At 45.6% G+C, this 19,961-nt stretch overlaps 1 protein-coding gene across 1 annotated transcript in view; it reads left to right on the plus strand.

Annotated features, from left to right (window-relative positions):
- Window positions 1–6,730: 6,730 nt before the first annotated feature.
- Window positions 6,731–19,961, plus strand: part of LOC147110223 (uncharacterized) — a 149,242-nt gene continuing 136,011 nt past the window's right edge. Inside the window, exons 1-2 of the mRNA XM_086002499.1 lie at window positions 6,731–6,752; window positions 8,107–8,300. Of these exons, the coding sequence (XP_085858625.1) occupies window positions 6,731–6,752; window positions 8,107–8,300 (216 nt within the window). The remainder of the gene's footprint in view (window positions 6,753–8,106; window positions 8,301–19,961) is intronic.

The raw sequence follows: 19,961 nt of genomic DNA on the forward strand, positions 1-19,961 counted from the left end.
GACAACACACGACCAGAACCAATGCTGGTTTAAAAACCAAGAATGTAGAAAATGTGGCAAGCTTGGTCACATAGCTAAGGTATGCCAGTCAGGAAAGAAGACCAACAATAAAAAAAAGTCACCGCAGGGAAGGTACAACAAGGTACACAAGGTGGCTGAGAAGAGTTCAGATGAACAGAATTCGGATTCAGACCCAACCGGCCAGGAACTGGGTAGTCTGAGAATTCACAATGTGAGTAAGGAAACTGGCCTACAAACTATCTGGGTCATGCTAAAAATAGCCGGAGTCCGAGTGGAAATGGAATTGGACACAGGATCAGCCCTATCAGTCATAAATCGAAGGGATTACAACCGGCTATTCTCACACATACCCTTGAGAGATACCAAGATCGTATTGCAGACATACACGGGGCAGAAAGTATACCCCATGGGAAAGATAAAAGTCAAGGTGAGAGACAGGGGCAAAGAACACCAAGGAATGTATTTATATGTACTACCTGAGGGAGGTCCACCACTTCTGGGACGGGAGTGGATCTGGGAAATAAACATGGAATGGCACTACCTAAAGGCAATAATGAGTGAGAACTCGGTGAAGACAATCAGCTCAGACTCTGAAACGGATGACGATAAGACCAGCCCAGGTGCGAAAGACAAGTCTAAAATGGACTTGCTGACTAAGGTTGGAAAAATGAAGGAGTGCATAAATGCTTATGCTTCAGAGGAGAACAAAGTTTCAGAACAGAATTCCACTGAACAACAACAACATAGAGTGACAGAGAATTCTGAGTCTGGCCAGTTTACAGAGATGCACAATTCTGAGGAACACCGGGCTCGAACTCAACTCCATTTCAAATTACAACAGCAATTAGAACAATTGAGTTGCCGTCTCGAACAAGAGATGAAAGCAATGAAAAAGTTCTGTGACACAGAGTGGGAGAACCTGGGAAGACAACAGAAACAGCTGATGGAGAAAAAGGAGCAGGAGCACACAAACCGTCGGGGCAAGGAGGCCAAACGAATCAAAGCTGATTCGGGTTCTGAAGGTGCGTGCTCTAATCTGGTGGAGCAAGATGTTCAGCAACTGAAAGCGCTTGTTAGCGGATTGCAGGCAGAAAAGACTGATTTGGTCACCATGAACTCCCAGCTCCTACTGAAGTTGGGTGCAGTATCACCGGACGATTCAAGTGTGGAAATTCGAATGGTGGAGGCTGCGGATGATGGCGAAGTAGAAACAGCAAAGGAGCCCCAGGGCAAGGTTATAAACAGCCCTGCAGCTACTGGGAAACGTATGAGGTCGGAAGAGTTAACGGTCAGCCAACTCCTTCATATGCTGAGGGACAAGACTCTGCAATGGGAACAATTTGAACACGAGCTTCAATCTTCAAAGGAAAGGGGTTCGGAGCTCTCAAAAGTTATGGAAATAGCTGAGGTTGCAACGCAGATTTTACTTGGATGCCAAAAGTACGCTGACTCACGTCAATGTGAACAACAGAATGTTGAAACAGCTGCTCCAGTAGAGGGATTGAATAATACAATCAATCAATCTCCGAATGAAGTTGAAGTATTGAAATCACAAATGACGTCATTAGTAAAAGACTTGCAGGAAGCCCAGAAAAAGCTGGATGAAGCTGAACGCCTGAAGAAGTCTCTTCAGGAAAGATGTCTGGATTTGGAACAACAGCTGGCTAATGTCCAGCTGGGTATGGAGGAAATAGAAGACCCTCTCGCTGGCCTAGCTCAGGATGACACCGTATATTACCATGACCTGTTGGACGACATCGAATATTACGATGATCTGTTCTGTCCAGCTTGTGATGAAAACTCCCAAAGTGCAGAAACCATGAAGAATCACAAAAAGTCTAAGGAACATCGGGAGATGGTGGCGCTACTACGGAAAAAGGAGGACGAGAAGGAGGAACTGTGCATGCAGCTGGCAGCTGACAGTGGAGCCCAGAAGGACGAGAAGGAGGAACTGTGCATGCAGCTGGCAGCTGACAATGGAGCCCAGAGAGGCTCCAAGAAGCAGAAAAGGAAAAGACGAAGCAGAAGATGATGATCATCTGGACCATCATCATCACTACTAGATCACGCACGGGGTTCCTGCGAACGGAGCCAAATCAGTTTGGAAGTAGAAAACTTCCCAAGGTACTCAAGTTTTTACAAGCCAACAATGCTGGTTCAGAAGGACGGAAGTTCAAGCTGTTAAGTCCAGTGAAGGACTATTGGATGAGTCACTCCAGCAACGTGAACCGACTACACCACAGGGAACTGCTACACCACTGAGGCGTTGTCAGGACCGAGTCAAGAAGCACGGAAGGCGCATCCACCGAGGTTGAATCTGTGAACTGTTTTCCGCAGAGACTGAATCTATGAACTGTTTCCCGCAGAGACTGAATCTGTGAACTGTTTCCGCAGAAACTACATCTGTGAACTGTTTAACATAAAGTTGGATATATGTTAGGATGTTATGTTTAATGGGGAATAAGTATGTTGTAAGCTAAAAAGGGAGGATTGTAGTGTATGAAACTGTTCTACCTTTAAGAGAACTATTGTATGTAACCGTTCACCTTTAAGAGAACTATTTTAGGTGTGGCACTACTTTATCTTGGCTGCTGTATACTGTAATACCGACGGTGACCACACCGGTATATAAGTGCTGTGTCAGGATTTATTGGGCAGATTCGCCCTGACCTTCGAATAGTAAAGTCCTGTTAAAGTTACTCTTGTAGTCTGTGTATTAATTCACTATAATACCTACAGACTTTACAGATGTAGCTTCTACAGCTTTTTGGGGCAGCATATTCCATGGACCTACCACCCTCTGAGTGAAGTAGTTCCTCCTCATCTCAGTTTTGAAAGAGCAGCCCCTTATTCTAAGACTATGCCCCCTAGTTCTAGTTTCACCCATCATCGGGAACATCCTCCCCGCATCCACCCGATCCAACCCCTTCACAATCTTGTATGTTTCAATAAGATTGCCTCTCATTCTTCTGAACTCCAATGAGTAGAGTCCCAATCTACTCAACCTCTCCTCATATGTCCATCCCCTCATCCCCGGGATTAACCGAGTGAACCTTCTTTGTACTGACTCGAGAGCAAGTATGTCTTTTCTTAAGTATGGACACCAAAACTGTATGCAGTATTCCAGGTGCGGTCTCACCAATACCTTGTACAACTGAAGCAATACCTCCCTATTTTTATATTCTATCCCCCTAGCAATGAAAGCCAACATTCCATTGGCCTTCTTAATCACTTGCTGCACCTGCATACTAACCTTTTGAGTTTCGTGCACCAGGACCCCCAGATCCCTTTGTACTTCAGTACTTTCCAGTTTCTTGCCATTAAGATAATAACTTGCTCTACGATTTTTCCTGCCAAAGTGCATAACCTCACACTTTCCAGTATTGTATTCCATCTACCAAATCTCTGCCCACTTACTTAGCCTGTCTATGTCCCCTTGCAGGTTTTTTATGTCCTCCTCACTCACTACTTTCCCTCCCATCTTAGTATCATCTGCAAACTTTGATATGTTACACTCGGTCCCCTCCTCCAAATCGTTAATATAGATTGTAAAGAGTTGTGGACCCAGCACTGACCCCTGCGGTACACCACTGGTTACTGATTGCCAGTCTGAGAATGAACCATTTATCCCAACTCGATGCCTTCTGTTCGATAGCCAATCCTCTATCCATGCCAGAATATTACCCCCAATCCCGTGATTTTTTATCTTAAGCAATAATCTTTTGCGTGACACCTTGTCAAATGCCTTTTGGAAGTCTAAATACACTATGTCCACTGGTTCCCCTTTATCCACCCTATATGTTACTTCCTCAAAGAACTCCAGCAAATTTGTCAAACATGACTTCCCCTTCATAAAACCATGCTGACTTTGTCCTATTAAATTATGATTATCCAGCTGTCCTGTTACTGTCTCCTTAATAATGGACTCCAAAATTTTACCTACCACAGATGTTAGGCTAACCGGTCTATAGTTTCTAGCCTTCTGTTTACTGCCCTTTTTAAATAAGGGTGTTACATTAGCAGTTTTCCAGTCTGCCAGGACCTTTGCTGAGTCCAGGGAGTTTTGGAAAATTATTACTAATGCATCCACAATCCCTACCGCCACTTCCCTCAAGACCCTAGGATGTAAGCCATCAAGTCCAGGTGATTTATCTGCCTTGAGTCCCATTATTTTACCGAGTACCACTTCCTTAGTGATTTTGATCGTGTTTAGCTCCTCCCCCCCATAGCAGGATCCGGGGGCGGTTTTGCAACGGCGGTAGCGGGCGGCGGCACTACTTAAAGGGCAGGTGTCGGGCGGCCGTTTTTATTTTGGCCGACTGCCAGCACCTGCCCACCTTTAACATTTCTATATGCTGGGCTGTTTCCATGGCAGCACGCTCTCCGGTGGTCCGGCAGAGCCCCGGTGCGCACAGCGCTAGACCCCTCCCCTTTAATCATGGAATCAATGACGCAGCGCTACTTGCCACCACGCGTGGCACTGCTGCGCGTAGCACCGCGAAATTGAGTAGTTGTACCCCAAGAAGGAGGTGGAGCACTTCCAGTAGTACCCCGCCTCATGCTTGGGGTGCTACTACTGAATTTACGGGGTAGGGGGCACTCACTTTTTCGGGGCGCTAAAATTAGCACCCTGGCGAGGTTAGTGCCCCAAAATGGGCTATACCCAATTTTTTCCCCAATTATATATAAAAGATAGAAATCATGTTAGAACATATGAAACCATGGACGAAGAAAAGGTCATTTGGCCGATCAAACAGCCCTTGTCTGGAACATGTGAAATCACCCTTGCCTGAGCTTTACTCTACTTATTTATCTCTGAAGGGAAAGTTCTGTAAAATTCCTCCCTTACTCTAAAGAGAATCGAGTGACACTGCAGGATTCTCAAATTCATTTTATTTAATCTCGGCTGGTTGCTTTCCAAATTCGCTTTTTCTATACCCTTAGCAATCTTATATTGCCTCTCTGATGCCTCCTTTCCAGGCTGAAAAGCCCATGGGGGCGATTTTTGACAAACACTTTAGGAGCTAAGGAGGTAAAGAGGTGTCCAAGATAGGGTCTTAAACTGAAACGGCGGTTTAGCCCGTGTTTAGCGCAAGACACCATCTTGGTAAAGGAGTTGAAGTTTGCACTAGGAACAGCCGCCCGGAGAATCGTTAAACAGCTGATTACACTTAAAATGCCTGCTAGCACTCATTAAAGAGGTTGCACGGCATTTTGGTGGCTAGCGCTTCAACTAATGCTGTCTCCTAACAGCGACCAGCTGTTTGTGGGTAAACAAGGCGGTGATGTCACTTTCAAGTGCTACTTAAAGGGATACTCACCATTTCATGGTCATTGCTGCTGGAGCTGTCAAAATCTCGTAACAATTTAGTACTGTCTTTACCAAGGAAGAAGATGCTGCCAAAGTCATAGTGAAAGAGGAGGTAGCTGAGATACCGGATGGGTTAAAAATTGATGAGGAGGTACTAGAAAGACTTGCAGAGCGCCGGCACAGGCTCGACAGGCCGAATGGCCTCCTTCTGTGCTGTAACCCTTTATGATTTGATGTGGCATGCACCCTTGTTGCCTCTAGAATATATTGTTGCAGAAAACTATCCCAGACACACTCAAGAAATTCATTAACTTTCTGAAACGTTCTAGTCTGCTTATCCCAATTGATATGAAAGTTAAAATCGCCCATTAAAACCACTCTGTCTTTGCTACACACTTGTCTAATCTCTGCATTTATACAATCTAGCACTTCACAGCTGCTACCAGGGGCCTAAACACAACTCCTACTACAGTCTTAAATCCTTTCCTATTTCTTAATTCTACCCAGAAAGTTTCCACTGCCTGCTTACCTCTTGTAATATCCTCTCTTATCATTGAAGTGATTTCATCCTTGATCACTAAGGCTGCTCCTCCCCCTCTACCATTTTCCCTATCTTTCCTGTAGACCTTATAACCTGGTATATTTAGTTCCCAGTCCTGACCACCTTGCAGCCATGTCTCAGTAATGGCTACCATGTCATACCCTCCAAGTTGAATTTGCACCTGCAGTTCATTCAATTTATTCCTTATACTCAGTGTGTTTGTATAAAGAACGCTTAATTGGGCCACACACCCTACCCTGTCGTACAGCTCTAATGTTTTACTCACATGTTTCTTATTTCTCTCTCCTGGTTTAATCACTTTACATCTTTTAGTTTACCCTTTACCTGTAGTGCCTAAAGCACAATTTCTGACTGTTACTCTACTCTTTTCCCTTTCATTTGTTTTTGAACTATTATTTATACTACATTTTCCACCTGAGCCCTCCCCCTCTCCATTTACTAGTTTAAAGTCCTTGTGACCGCCCTATTTATCCTTTCTGCTAGGACACTGGTCCCAGCCCAGTTCAGATGGAGCCCATTCCCAACGTTACAGTTCCTTCCTGTCCCAATACTGGTGCCAGTGCCCCATGAAATGGAATTCCTCTTTCCCACACCACTCCTTCAGCCAAGTGTTCACCTCCTTAATCTGCTTATCCCTACACCAATTTGCACGTGGCTCAGGTAATAATCCAGAGATTAGAACCTTTGAGGTCCTGTTCTTTAATTTAGCTCCTAGTTCCTGGTACTCCCCAAACAGGACCTCTTGCCTACTCTTCCCTATATTGTTGGTCGCAACATGGACCACACCAACTGGATCCTCCCCCTCCCTCTCTAATATCCTTTCAAGCTGGTTTGAGATGTCTCTCACCCTGGCACCAGGTAGGCAACATACCACGTGGGATACTCGATTTATAATGATGCTATCTGTTCCCCTAATTATTGAATCCCCTACAACTACCACATTATGCTTCCCCTCCTCCTCCTCCTCCCCCCTATGGGCAGCCTCCTGCTCCAAGGTGCCATGGTCTGGATTCTGGCTGTCCTTGCAACAGTCTTTATCCTTATCCTCACAGGTAGCAAGTACATTGTACCTGTTGAATAGCATTAGTTTCTGCGGATTCTTATTCTCTATCTCATCCAGGTTTCCCTTACTCTACACACTATGGGTCACATTAGCCCCATTCTGATCCTGCACTTCTCTACGAGGTGGGACCAAAGTCTGGAGCAAACTGTCCAGATACTGCTCCCCCTCCCTTATGTGCCAGTGTGTCTCCAACTCGCTCTCCAGCTCAATGAATCTGAGCCGGAGAGATTCGAGACTGAAACATCTACTGCAGGTGTGTTCGCTCGGGACAGTCTCACTGTCTACAGACTCCCACGTACTGCAGTCCAGACACACAACCTGCTCTGCCATATCTTAGTCTTGATTATTTATAATATTTATATCTACTTAAGTTTGTTTTCCTTTTTTTACACACTAACTAACTTATACTAAGCACTAAAACACTGAATTTTTAAAAAAATGCTTCTATTTATTAGACTACTATCTAAACTTACCAGAAATAAACTTAAGACTCCTCCCTGATCTGATCCGGAAAGAGAAAACACCCACCAGGTACTCAACAATCACCTCCTTCCCTCGTGCTGATGTCACTTTAGCTGTTTTTACCTCTCTCCCTGATGCTTGTACTCTCTCCCCTCTGGGCTCTCCAATTCTTGAACTTAAAACCCTCGGATTCCGCTGCTCCTCCCTTAGAGTCTTCGGGTTCTGTGGCTCCACTCCTCCTTTTGAGTTGGACATGAGAAAGCACCTTCCTCCTCTCCACCAAATGCCTACTATCACCAAATTCTTCCACTCTGCTTGCCATCCACTCCGATTGCGATTCACTCAGCTCTGTCTCCAAGCTCCGTGGTTGTCATCATTCTTTAAATGTGATGCAGCTTTCACATCCAAACCCTACTCCCTGGCTGTCCATTACCCACGTTTAATCCTACACAAATATAGAGCTGCTGCCTTGTGTATGCTTAACTTCCTTGTTGTATGAACTTCATCTGTCCTGTCAGCTCCTGTCAAAATCCAATGAGGCACACTTCTAGACAAAACCTATACATACATCAATGGATTAGGAAAAGCAGTATACCTGCCATCCCCTCCTATGCTGCCATGCTTTTATAGGAACCTGTTGCAGTGCTGTTTTCCATTACATGATGTGAATACAATGAATTAATGCAGAAAGTCATATCTGTGATAAATCAGCTAATATTCAATGTGTTCTTGATTTGTTTTTCTTTTCCATTCGTTTTAAGGGAAATCCAACTGAAGTAGTGAGGGAACATGAGAATGAGCTGAAACAAACTGGTATACCAAGCTTTTTAGAGGAAATTGACCATTTTGCATTTAATCATGCAAAATCTTCAGTGACCGAGGTGAGTCTATCACATAATGAAATATCTTGTTTGAAATATGAGTTCATATTATTGATGCTCTACATAAAGACAAAAATGCATTTCAGAAATTGAGTATGGTTTTTTTATGATTTTGATTCTAATTTTAAAAAATGCCGTCAAAATAATTTATTGACTAGTGTAGGAATTAAACACTAGCGGGGTTGGGGTTATTGTCTCTGGCCAGCCAGAAGCCTCTGAGCTGCTCCAGGGACCCCCGTGCAGTTTTGAAGCGCTCCCCTATTCCTGGTTCTGACCGCCGGACTTATTCGGTAGTGATGTAGACAAAACAACACTGAGACTCGTGGTTTGTGTGCAAAACAGACCAGTATTTATTGAAACAAAAGAAAGAAACAACTTAAAATAATCGATACAGCACACCTGTGCCTGGTACAACACTTTTGCTTAACGCAGTACACTTAGTGTCCACTAGAGCGCTCTTTGCTCAGTGCAACACTCCTTTATTTAAATACAGCACTTTTAAATACAGCTACTTAGTGTTCACTACAGCACTTCTCTGCCCAGTGCAACACCCTTTTAATAGCACTTTTGATATAGAAACACCTTGCTCACTACAGCACCTTTTACTTAAAAAAACAGCACTTTAATACGGAACTCTGTGTTCACTACAGCACTTTTCTGCGAGTGCAACACTGTTACTCAAATACAGCACTTTACTCCTTACAGACTTAGTGGCTTTACTTAAATACAGCACCTTAATACAGCTACTTAGTGTCCACTGAAGCACTTCTCTGCTTAGTGCAACACCCCTTTTAATAGCACTTTCAATACAGAACTCAGTGTTCACTACAGCACTTCTCTGCTAGTGCAACACTGTTACTTAAATAGGGGAGGAGAGAATGGACACAACGAGGGAAAATCAACTAAAATCACAGTTCTAACAAAATTCCCACTTAATTTCCACCCCTATACCTATTCTAAGTTGCCTTGTAATGGGCCAGAAAAATATATGCTCACCAATGAAAAATGCCTGCTCCGTGCCCTGTGATCTTTGATCTTCACTGCCCTGAAGTAAAAACACCCCAGTATTTTAAAAGTAAACTGCTGGTGTTCCACTCCTTTAGGCAGGCTCCCACGTTGTAGAGGGCACAGAGGCGAGGCCACAGAGAGCGAGATGGCTTCTGAGAAGCTATCTTTTATACCCCATTTGGCGCCGAAACCTTCCCACCCAAATCCGGATGTATCTGGGCTAAACAAAAGGGATCCAAACTGTCCCCATTGTCTGAAATGGGTTTGGATGAAGCTGCTGTGGTTTGAAAAAAAGCATGTCTATTTCCTTGATTGCTTGAGTAAACAGCCTTGGAGGTTAGTGTAAACAAAGTCATTGTCCTTGTGGTCAGACTGAAACCGCAGTCTCAAGTGGTTAATCCTTTGTGTAAACATTGTAGCAGTTTCTGTCGATTGTCTCTGCAGGGAGGGGAACTCCCTGAACTGCCTTGATTGGCAGTTTGACTGCTCCATTGAACCTTTTTCACAGACACAGCAGGCTGCCTTTTCAAGTCCTTGTCTTCTGCCAATGGTCTGGTGGCCATTTTGATCCCTGGATTTTTAAAGCTATATTACCCAGGTATTCTTTAATCAAAAAAATCAATCTTCGGAACAGTAGGAAATTTCAAAATTATTGCGAAATCCCTACACTAGGTGTGAAATTAAACCTTCTCAATAGCAGTTGGACAAAACATTGAAGGTATTTGAAATCAGAAAATGTAGCTTAACTTCCATGTGCCTTAACTAATGTCAAAAATGCTAGTGGTACCAATAGTGATTTGTATTGGTCACAGGCTCATGTTTTTCTGTAAAATATATCTAGAGGGCTGGAATGGAAACTGACTATGAACAGTCAGGGAGTAACTTTTGGATGTGAAAGCTGAACCACATTTAAAGAATGATGACGACCACATCTGCATCTGCTAATCTCATATCCTCATTTATTCAAACTTCACATATAGCAGAATTAAATTAAAGTAATACATTAAAAGGAGGTGGGGCTGTATGTGGATTATTGTAGAGGCCAGCTTCAAGCCAAAGTGCTTGTCACCTTGGGTTATCAGATTAAGTCAGTGATGCTTTATCAAATCACGAGGCCAATTTTCCTCTGCTTTGCACCCAGGGAAAAATAATAATTTGTTATGATTGGTGTGATTTAATTGATTCCCTTAGTGCGGCCTAATCCCTGCATTGCGGGAGGAGTTAATATTGGCCCAGAAATTCGGGTCTCCACGGGTGAGTACACACGGGGTACTCACCTGTGGGTCCGATGGAAGTGCCGGTTTCCTGCATGCACTGCGCATGCGCGGGAAACCGGCACTTCCGTTCCCCTGAATGAAGAGGTTCAGAGGTCGAACGCGTGCGCGGGGGAGGCAGCGCGTGCGCAACAAACTTAATTTTTTTTTACAGGTTTCTCCGGATTCGTAAGCCTGCAGAATTTAGAAATATAAAAAGCAGGCGTAAGGCCTGCTTTTTACAAGGTAAGTGGTGAATTAATTAAAATTAAAACATTTTTTCCACAGGTTTATTATTTTTAAATACTTTAAAGCAAGGTAAGTTTATTTGTAGCCTCGTTAGAATATAAAATTATTTGTTTCAAAAATTTAAATTATTGTTTAAAATAGTTATTTAATGTAATTTATAGTTTATTTAAAAAATGTGATGTTTTTAAAAAATGTATTTGAAGGTTTAGTGCTATTTTGGGACCGTAGTATTTATAAGTCTTGACAGCTCTTCTTGTCAGACTTATGAATGGAGCATTCCCTGCTCCGATTGGCTGCCCATAGCCCATGTGATCCCAGGGGTCGCATCGAACTAACTGCGCCCCTGGGATACGCAAGCAGTGCGCGCCAGCAGCTGGACCAGGCCCCGGATTGGAATTTCACGGGGCCCTACAGCTCAACGGCTGGCGCGCAAGGTAAGTGCAGATCGGGGGCTTACACCCGCGGGAAGCCCCCGACCCGAATTTCTGGGCCAATAACATTCTTTCCTATTTGTTCAAACTTTAGATATAAAGTAATACTCTGTCATCAAATAAAGAAGCCCACCTAGGATACAGCCTCTAAGACCTCGGTACTAAGCCTGCTTTATATAAGAGCTCATTCTCAAACACATACTTGCTCTTTTTCCCCCATCATCACCAGTTGTCTTTATAGACACAATGGCCTCAGTTTTTATGGCGGGCGGGAACGATGTGCGTGAGCCTGGTGCCTGGCGGCTCACTCAGGGAGTTCGGGTATGTGGAGGCCCTGCTAATCTTAATGGCAGGGCCTTATTGAAATAAAAGTTCCCAGAATCCCACCCGTCACCTGGCCAAATTCACGACCTGGCCAGTAGACGGGAAACGGTAATTTGGTGGCAGGAGGCCGCACCTGAGGACTCAGTCAGTGGGAGGAGGGGTCTTGAGGGCTGTCAGAGATCGGGGGAGGCCAGGGCTGGGGCATTGAGGGCGACCGAAGGTCATGACGAGGCCCAGGGACTCTTTCGGTGTCTGGGGGGAAAACTCCTGCTCCTCTTGGTCCACAAGAAGTTCTAACAGGTAATTTTTACCCTGGCCTCTTCTGGCCAGTCGGCTCCTGTCGTGGTTCTGCTGCTGGGCTGCAGACAGTGCATGACTTTCCCTGACTACAGGTTAATATTATGTCGGAGCGCCAATGAAGTCATCTTGCAGCGACTTTTGAATATTACCGAACAAAAAACTAATGATCACATGCTTAAAAATGTCACTTGACCCAGCATCTACAGCCTTTAGGGAGAGAGAGTAACAGAATTCCACTGCCCTTTTTTGAGAAAGTGTTTCCTGAATTCACTCATAAATGGTCTAGTTCTAATTTTAAGATTGTGCCTCCTTGTTCTGGATTACCCTACCAGAGGAAATAGCTTCTCTGTATCTACTCTATTGAATCCCTTTGTTGGCCCAGTAATTCCGGGCACAACGCGTGAGTAAGGACGGGGTACTCACGCGTGTGCCCGGAGGAATTGCCGGTTTTCAGCATGCACAGCGCATGCGCTGAAAACCGGCATTTCCTGTCCTCTGATCCAAAGGGTTAAGAGGCAGAACGTGCGCGACTGCACAGGCAGCGCGTGCGCAGTAAAATTCCTTTTTTTTTCAGAGTTGCGCGCATGTAAAGGCCTCCGGTCTTTACGCGTGGAAAAACAAGACGTAAGTATTTAGTTTTTCAGGTAAGTGGGCTTTTAGTACAATGTAGAAATTTTTTTTCCACAGGTTTGTTATTTTTAAAGAATTTACAGGATGGTAAGTTTAGTTTTAGACCCTATTTTTAAAAAATTTATTTTTTTCAAAAAATTGATTAATTGTTTAAAACATTTTTTTACACTTATTTATAGTTAATATAATCAGTGGGTTGTTTTTTAAAATTTTATTTAAAGTTATAGGCCTAGAAATTCACTTGGGCGCGGGCAGCTCGCTCGCGCCCAAAAGTTAGCGCTGGGCGGGGAGGCATTAGCGCACGCCGTATATTCGTCTTCTGCGCCCCAATTCGGAAGCGGGCGCTATACCAGGGTGTGCCCACCTCCGTTTGGGGCGCTGCAACTGAATATCGGCGCGCTAGTTGCCGCAGCGCCACCCGATGCGGTGCGGCAGGCTGCGGTACTGCAGGCCTCCTCCTTCTCTTAAGGGGGAGGTGCCTGCAACGGCCGGAGCCCCGATCGCGAGTGCCGGCAAAAGAGCCCGGCACAATGGAGAAGTGCCGGGCTCCACGGAAACCAGCCGGCAATGCCGTGGGGGGGGTGGAGGAGGCCGGGGAAGGAGGTGCGGGCAGGCGGCTGCCGAAAAAGCGGCCGGCCGCACCTTCCACTTTAAAGCGCCCCACTATGGCAGCAGGATGGCCCTGTTTTCTGGTCGCTGTTTGCGCCTGCTTCGGAGGAGGCGGCCGCAAATAAACATGGGGATCGGCGCGGTTTCGGGGCGTTACGGGCCACCGCGCACACCGATGACGTCATCGGTCCCGGCGCAGCACTAACGGCTACCGCCGCCAATACCGCTGCACTCAATTTCCGCGCTACCACCCCGCCGGCGCAAAAGACCTCTTTAGGCGCTAAGTGGGCGCAAGGCCCACTGAATTTCTAGGCCATAGTGTTTTGGCAGCCCATACTTTTCATGAGTTTGACAGCTCTTACTGTCAAACTCATGAATGAGTTTCCCCTCCCCTGATTGGCTGCACAGTGCTCACCTGATCCCAGCCGGCACATCGCACTAACTACGCCGCTGGATCAGGTAAGCACATCGCGCCGACATCTGAACCGGGCTTGTGACAGGAAATGCAAGCAGGCCCGGGCTTCAGATGTCGGCGCGCAGGGTGAGTGCACATCGGGGGCTTGCACGCGCGGCAAGCCCCCGATCCTAATTTCAGGGCCATTGTTTTAAACACCTCGATTAGATCACCCTTCAACCTTCTGAACTCAAGGGAATAAAAACCAAGTTTATGCAACCTGTCCTTATAATGTAATCCTTCAAGCCCTGGTATCCTATTGAATCTGCGCTGTACCCCCTCCAAGGCCAATATATCTTTCCTGAGGTTCGGTACCCAAAACGGAACACAGCACTCCAGTTGGGGTCTTACCAAGACTCTGTACAACTGAAGCATCACTTTCTCCCCTTTATATTCGACCCCCTTGAGATAAGGGCCAACATTCCATTAGCCTTTTTGATTACTTTTTGTACCTGTGCACGAACTTTTAGTGATCTGTGCACATGGACACCCAAATCCTTTTGCCTTCCATCTCTCACAATTAAGAAAATATGCTGATTTGTCTTTCTTAGATTCAAAGTGGATCTCACACTTCCTCACATTGAAATGCATTTGCCATAGTTTTGCCCACTCACTTAATTTGTCACTTTCCCTTTGAAACTTCCTGATCCCATCTACACAACATAATGTCCCTCCCAACTTAGTGTCATCTGCAAACTATGATATGCAACTTTCTATTACATATATATATTACATATAAATCCCAGTACAGATCCCTGGGGACATCACTTGTCACATCTCACCAAACAGAGAACATTCCCTTTATCTCTGCCTCCTACCTCCCAATCAATTACCAACCCATGTCACAAGGTTATCTCATATTCTATGCGCATTAATTTATTATGGTAATAATCTTTGATGCAGAACCTTGTTAAATGCTGCTGGAAGTCCATATAGACAACATAGACACTCCCCTATCCACCATGCTTGTGACCTCCTCAAAAAAAATTCATTAGATTAAACAGATGTACCCTTCACAAATCCATACTGATTCTCTTTGATCAGCTCATACTTGTCCAAGTGCTCAGTCACTCTGCAGGGAATTTTAACATTGAAGAACGTGTTAGGTGCAGGTTGGGGGGGGTGTTTAGGTGCGGGTTGGGGGGTGGTGGGGTGGGGGGTTAAATTCAGCGAAAATGTCAGGGCATCCGGAAAACGGCTCCAACGTGCCAACTTCCGGGTTAACTCAGGCACGTTCAGCTGCATGTGTGTAATTCCCTCCGGAGAGGCGGGTTAACGATTTGAATATTTAAATCAGTGGATTGCAATGATATTTCAACCAGCATTTAAATTTAACAGAGCATGCACGGTTTTCATGGGTTTCTGAAAGTCGCCATTGAAACCAAGGCGAAAAGAGAGCAGCAATTCATGGGGCTCATTAATAGTCAGGCAAATACAGCAATATTATACTCAGTGTTCACAGCTGCTTTCTTACCTCCCACTGGGAAAGTGTTTGTTCAGAGTACTTGTGGTGAGAGGCTAATTTGACCACTTTGGTGGTGTAGAGACACAAGATCAGGATGGCTGCCTTAGATTGGACCTCGGACGAGGAGCAAGATAACCATCAGCACCAGCAACAGCTTTCTGTGGAAAGACCTGTAGGTGGTAAAAAAAAATTCGTTCCAGAATGTGGGCGTCGCTGACAAGGCCGGCATTTATTGCCCATCCCCAATATCCCTCGAGAAGGTGGTCGTGAGCCACCTTCTTGAACCGCTGTAGTCCGTGTGGCGAAAGTACTCCCACAGTGCTGTTAGAGAGGGAGTTCCAGGAACTTGACCCAGCAACGATGAAGGATCGGCGATATATTTCCAAGTCAGGATGGTGTGTAACTTGGAGGGGAACTTGCAGGTGAAGGTGTTCCCATGCGCCTGCTGCTCTTGTCCATGTAGGTGGTAGAAGTTGCGGGTTTGGGAGGTGCTGCCGAAGAAGCCGTGGCAAGTTGCTGCAGTGCATCTTATAGATGGTACACACTGCAGCCATGGTATGCCGCTGGTGTAGGGAGTGAATGTTTAAGGTGGTGGATGGTGTGCCAATCAAGCGGGCTCCTTTGTCCTAGATGGTGTTGAGCTTCTTGAGTGTTGTTGGAGCTGCACTCATCCAGGCAAGTGGAGAGTATTCCATCGCACTCCTGACTTGTGCCTTGTAGATGGTGGAAAGGCTTTGGGGAGTCAGGAGGCGAGACACTCGCTGCAGGATACCCAGCCTCTGACCCGCTCTTGTTGCAACACTATTTATGTGGCTGGTCCAGTTAAGTTTCTGGTCAATGGTGATCCTCCCAGGATGTTAATGGTGTGGGATTCGGAGATGGTAATGCCGTTGAATATCAAGGGGAGGTGGTTAAATCCTCACTTGTTGGAGATGGTCATTGCCTGGCACTTGTGTGGCGCGAATGTTACTCGCCACTTATCAGCCCAAGCCTGAATGTCGTCCAGGCCTTGCTACATACAGGCATGGACTGCTTCATTATCTGAGGAATTACAAATGGAACTGATCGCTGTGCAGTCATCAGCAAACATCCCCAGTTCTGACCTTATGCTGGAGGGAAGGTTATTGATGAAGCAGTTGAAGATGATTGGGCCTAGGACACTGCCCTGAGGAACTCCTGCAGCGATATCCTGGGGCTGAGATGATTGACCTCCAACAACCACAGCCATCTTCCTTTGTGCTAGTTATGACTCCAGCCAGTGGAGAATTTTCCCCTGATTCCCATTGACTTCAATTTTACTAGGGCTTCTTGATGCCACACTTGGTCAAATGCTGCCTTGATGTCAAGGGCAGGTACTCTCTCCTCACCTCTGGAATTCAGCTCTTTTGTCCATGTTTGGACCAAGGCTGTAATGAGGTCTGGAGCTGAGTGGTCCTGGCAGAACCGAAATTGAGCATCGGTGAGCACCTTCTCCATAGATGGAAGATTAAAGCATCCCCACCATGTGACTGTGGAGCTCCTAATCAGACCCTGGAGCACATCATTGAGCACTGCCCTCAGAGGAAATTTGCAGGCAGCCTACAAGGTATCCACATTGTTAAACTGGAAGCTTTGGCCTTAATATCCAACTTAGATATTGACATTTGATTTGCTTTGCTACTACGATACAAAAGAAGAAGATGATGAGCATGTTTTTGGTGAGTAAGTGCTGCTTGATAGCATTGTTGACAACACCTTCTATCACTTTGCTGATGATTGAGAGTAGACTGATGGGGCGGTAATTTGCCGGGTTAGATTTGTCCTGCTTTTTGTGGACAGGACATACCTGGGCAGTTTTCCATTTTGTTGGGTAGATGCCAGTGTTGTAGCTGTACTGGAACAGCTTGGCTAGTGGCACGGCTAGTTCTGGAGCACAAGTCTTCAGCACGACAGTCGGATGTTGTCGGGGCTGTATTCAGAGTGCTCAGCCCTTTCTTGATATTACGTGGAGTGAATTGAATTGGCTGAAGACTGGCTTCTATGATGGTGGGGACCTCAGGAGGAAACTGAGATGAATCATCTACTCGGCACTTCTGGCTTAAGATGGTTGCGAATGCTTCCGGCTTGTCTTTTGCACTCACGTGCTGGGCTCTGCCATCATTGAGGATGGGGATGTTCATGGAGCCTACTCCTCCCGTTAATTGTTTAATGGTCCACCACCATTCATGACTGGATGTGGCAGGACTGCAGAGCATTGATCTGATCGCTTAGCTCTGTCTTCAGCATGCTGTTTCTGCTGTTTAGCATGTATGTAGTCCTGTGTTGTAGCTTCACCAGGTTGGCACTTCATTTTTAGTTATGTCTGGTGCTGCTCCTGGCATGCTCTTCTGCACTCCTCATTGAACCAGGGTTGGTCCCCTAGCTTGATGGTAATGGTTGAGTGAGGGATATGCCGGGCCATGAGATTACAGATTGTGGTGGTATACAATTCTCCTGCTGCTGATGGCTCGCAGCACCTCATGGATGCCCAGTTTTGAGCTGCTAGATCTGTTCTGAATCTATCCCATTTAGCACAGTGGTAGTGCCACATATCACGATGGAGAGTGTCCTCAGTGTGAAGATGAGACTTCGTCTCCACAATGACTGTGTGGTGGTCACTGTTACCAATACTGTCATGGACAGATGCATCTGTGACAGGTAGATTGGTGAGGACGAGGTAAAGTAGGTTTTTCCCTCATGTTGGTTCTCTCACCACCTGTCGCAGGCCCAGACTGGCAGCTATGTCCTTCGGCCAGCTCGGTCAGTAGTGGTGCTAGCGAACCACTCTTGCTAATGGACATTGAAGTCCCCCACCCAGAGCACATTCTGTGCCCTTGCTACTCTCAGTGCTTCTCGAAGTGATGTTCAACATGGAGTATTACTGATTCATCAGCTGAGGGAGGACAGTAGGTGGTAATCAGCAGGAGTTTTTCTTGCCCATGTTTAACTTGATGCCATGAGATTTCATGGGGTCCGGAGTCAATGTCGAGGACTCCCTGGGCCACTCCCACCCGACTGTATACCACTGTGCTGCCACCCCTGGTGGGTCTGTCCTGCCGGTGGGACAGGACATACCCAGGGATAGTGATGGAGGAGTCTGGGACGCTGGCTGAAAGGTATGATTCTGTGAGTGTGACTATGTCAGGCTTTGTGGCAGTTCCAGCAGGCCTGCTGTGCAGGTCCCATAATACTGAAATGAGTAAAATCGGTCCTACTTCAAATTTCCTGAATTTGTGCATCTGCTTTGAAGCAGGCAAGTCCTGCTCAGTGAGACCTTTCAAAGCTCGTTAGTTTTTTTGATACCTTTCTAAAATTGTATTTTTGCTGGTAACATTTAGAAGATCATGCACTCATCATTTTGCATTTATCTTTTGGGGTCCTTGGTCCTGCCTTTTAGCACAATTCTAACTTTTGTTATATTTCAAGTACCAAATAGTTGCAGCAATCCAGTTTGCACCCAGGAAGGATGGACCTAACTATGTCAACTCTCTTACTGTTACATGATCTGCATGAGGAGGACTGCTTTTGATGGGATATCATCAGCAGATCCAAAGACACATCACATGCTCAGTGTACATAAGAACAGGAGTAGACCATTCTACTGGTCTCACTAGATGTAACTCCTATCCAGCTATCCAGTCAGCTAAACACTCATTCAAATAACTCCTCGAGAAGCCTGATGCTGTTTTGAAGCTTTACTTGAATAAAAGTGTGAAACTGTAAACAAAGACAAAGTATGTTTTGAACACAGAGGTAAGTACTATACATTAGATGTTACATAAGATGCAAAAACATGTTTATGAAAACAGAATAGACTGCTTAACACAGATAAGTAGGTAACTGTATAAGTAAATAGCACTGAAGTTAACCCTCAGTAGCTAGCAGCTAATAAACTTCTTATTGACAAAGTATTGTCAAAATACTATACCGACAAGGTTGTTATTATGTTACCAAACAAGGATACTCACAGACATTGCGTCTTGCCTAGCGTATAAGGAAGGATGGAGGAGGATAGAAAACAAGCTGCCACACTTGGACCTTGTTCGCAACTGAGAAAACACTTCCTCGAATACTACTTCCTATGCAGACAGGAAGAAGGTCAAATAACACGCTGCTATACAATAACTACCACTAGGGGCGCTACCTACATCTAACAAGTCCAGAACACTCCCCGTCTGAGGTCGTTAATGACCCCACATAAGCCTAACTACTTGTCACTGGAGTCCTCTGGCGACAAAAGAAGGACCACCTCAGAGACAGGCGAAGAGAAGACCTTTGCTGTTCCTTCTTTGACGACTTTCAAGTCCACCTTTCTCACTCTCCCGTCCTGGCTGGGAAGGGACTTCATGATGATAGCCATAGGCCAGTCATTCCTTTTTGCCTGACTGTCCTTCATCAAGACAACATCTCCTTCTTTGAGATCTGGCCTCTTGTCCTGCCACTTGTGTCAGCTCTGCAGTGTGTTGAGATACAACGCCACCTGCCCTAAAATGTGTCTGCAAGACTCTGAACCTGTTTCCATTCTTGCTTGAAGAGTTCTCTTTTCCCAAACTCCCCTGGAGGATAAGGGGTAACACCTGTCTTCTGGGTCAAAAGCATAGCCGGAGTGAGGATGAGGGGCGATTCCGGGTCTGAAGATACGTTGGACCCTGTTGTTCACGCAGACGTAGAACCACCTAGTTTGGTTATGGATGTAACCTAGCACCACTTTGCTGTCTGTATAATACTTGATGCTGTCGAACTTCAGATCCATCTCCTCCACTATGAACTCTGCAATCTCAACTGCTAATACTGCTGTGCACAGTTCCAATCTGGGTATGGTGAGGTCTGGCTGGGGTGCCAACATGGCCTTTCCAAAGATGAAGCCGACTTTGCTTTGTCCATCTTGAGTGGTGACCTTCAGATAAGCCACACCTGCGA

The sequence above is a fragment of the Somniosus microcephalus genome, chromosome 12, assembly GCF_052327205.1.
Source record: "Somniosus microcephalus isolate GS21.2 chromosome 12, FLI_Smic_1.0, whole genome shotgun sequence".
In the NCBI taxonomy this organism is placed as follows: domain Eukaryota; kingdom Metazoa; phylum Chordata; class Chondrichthyes; order Squaliformes; family Somniosidae; genus Somniosus; species Somniosus microcephalus.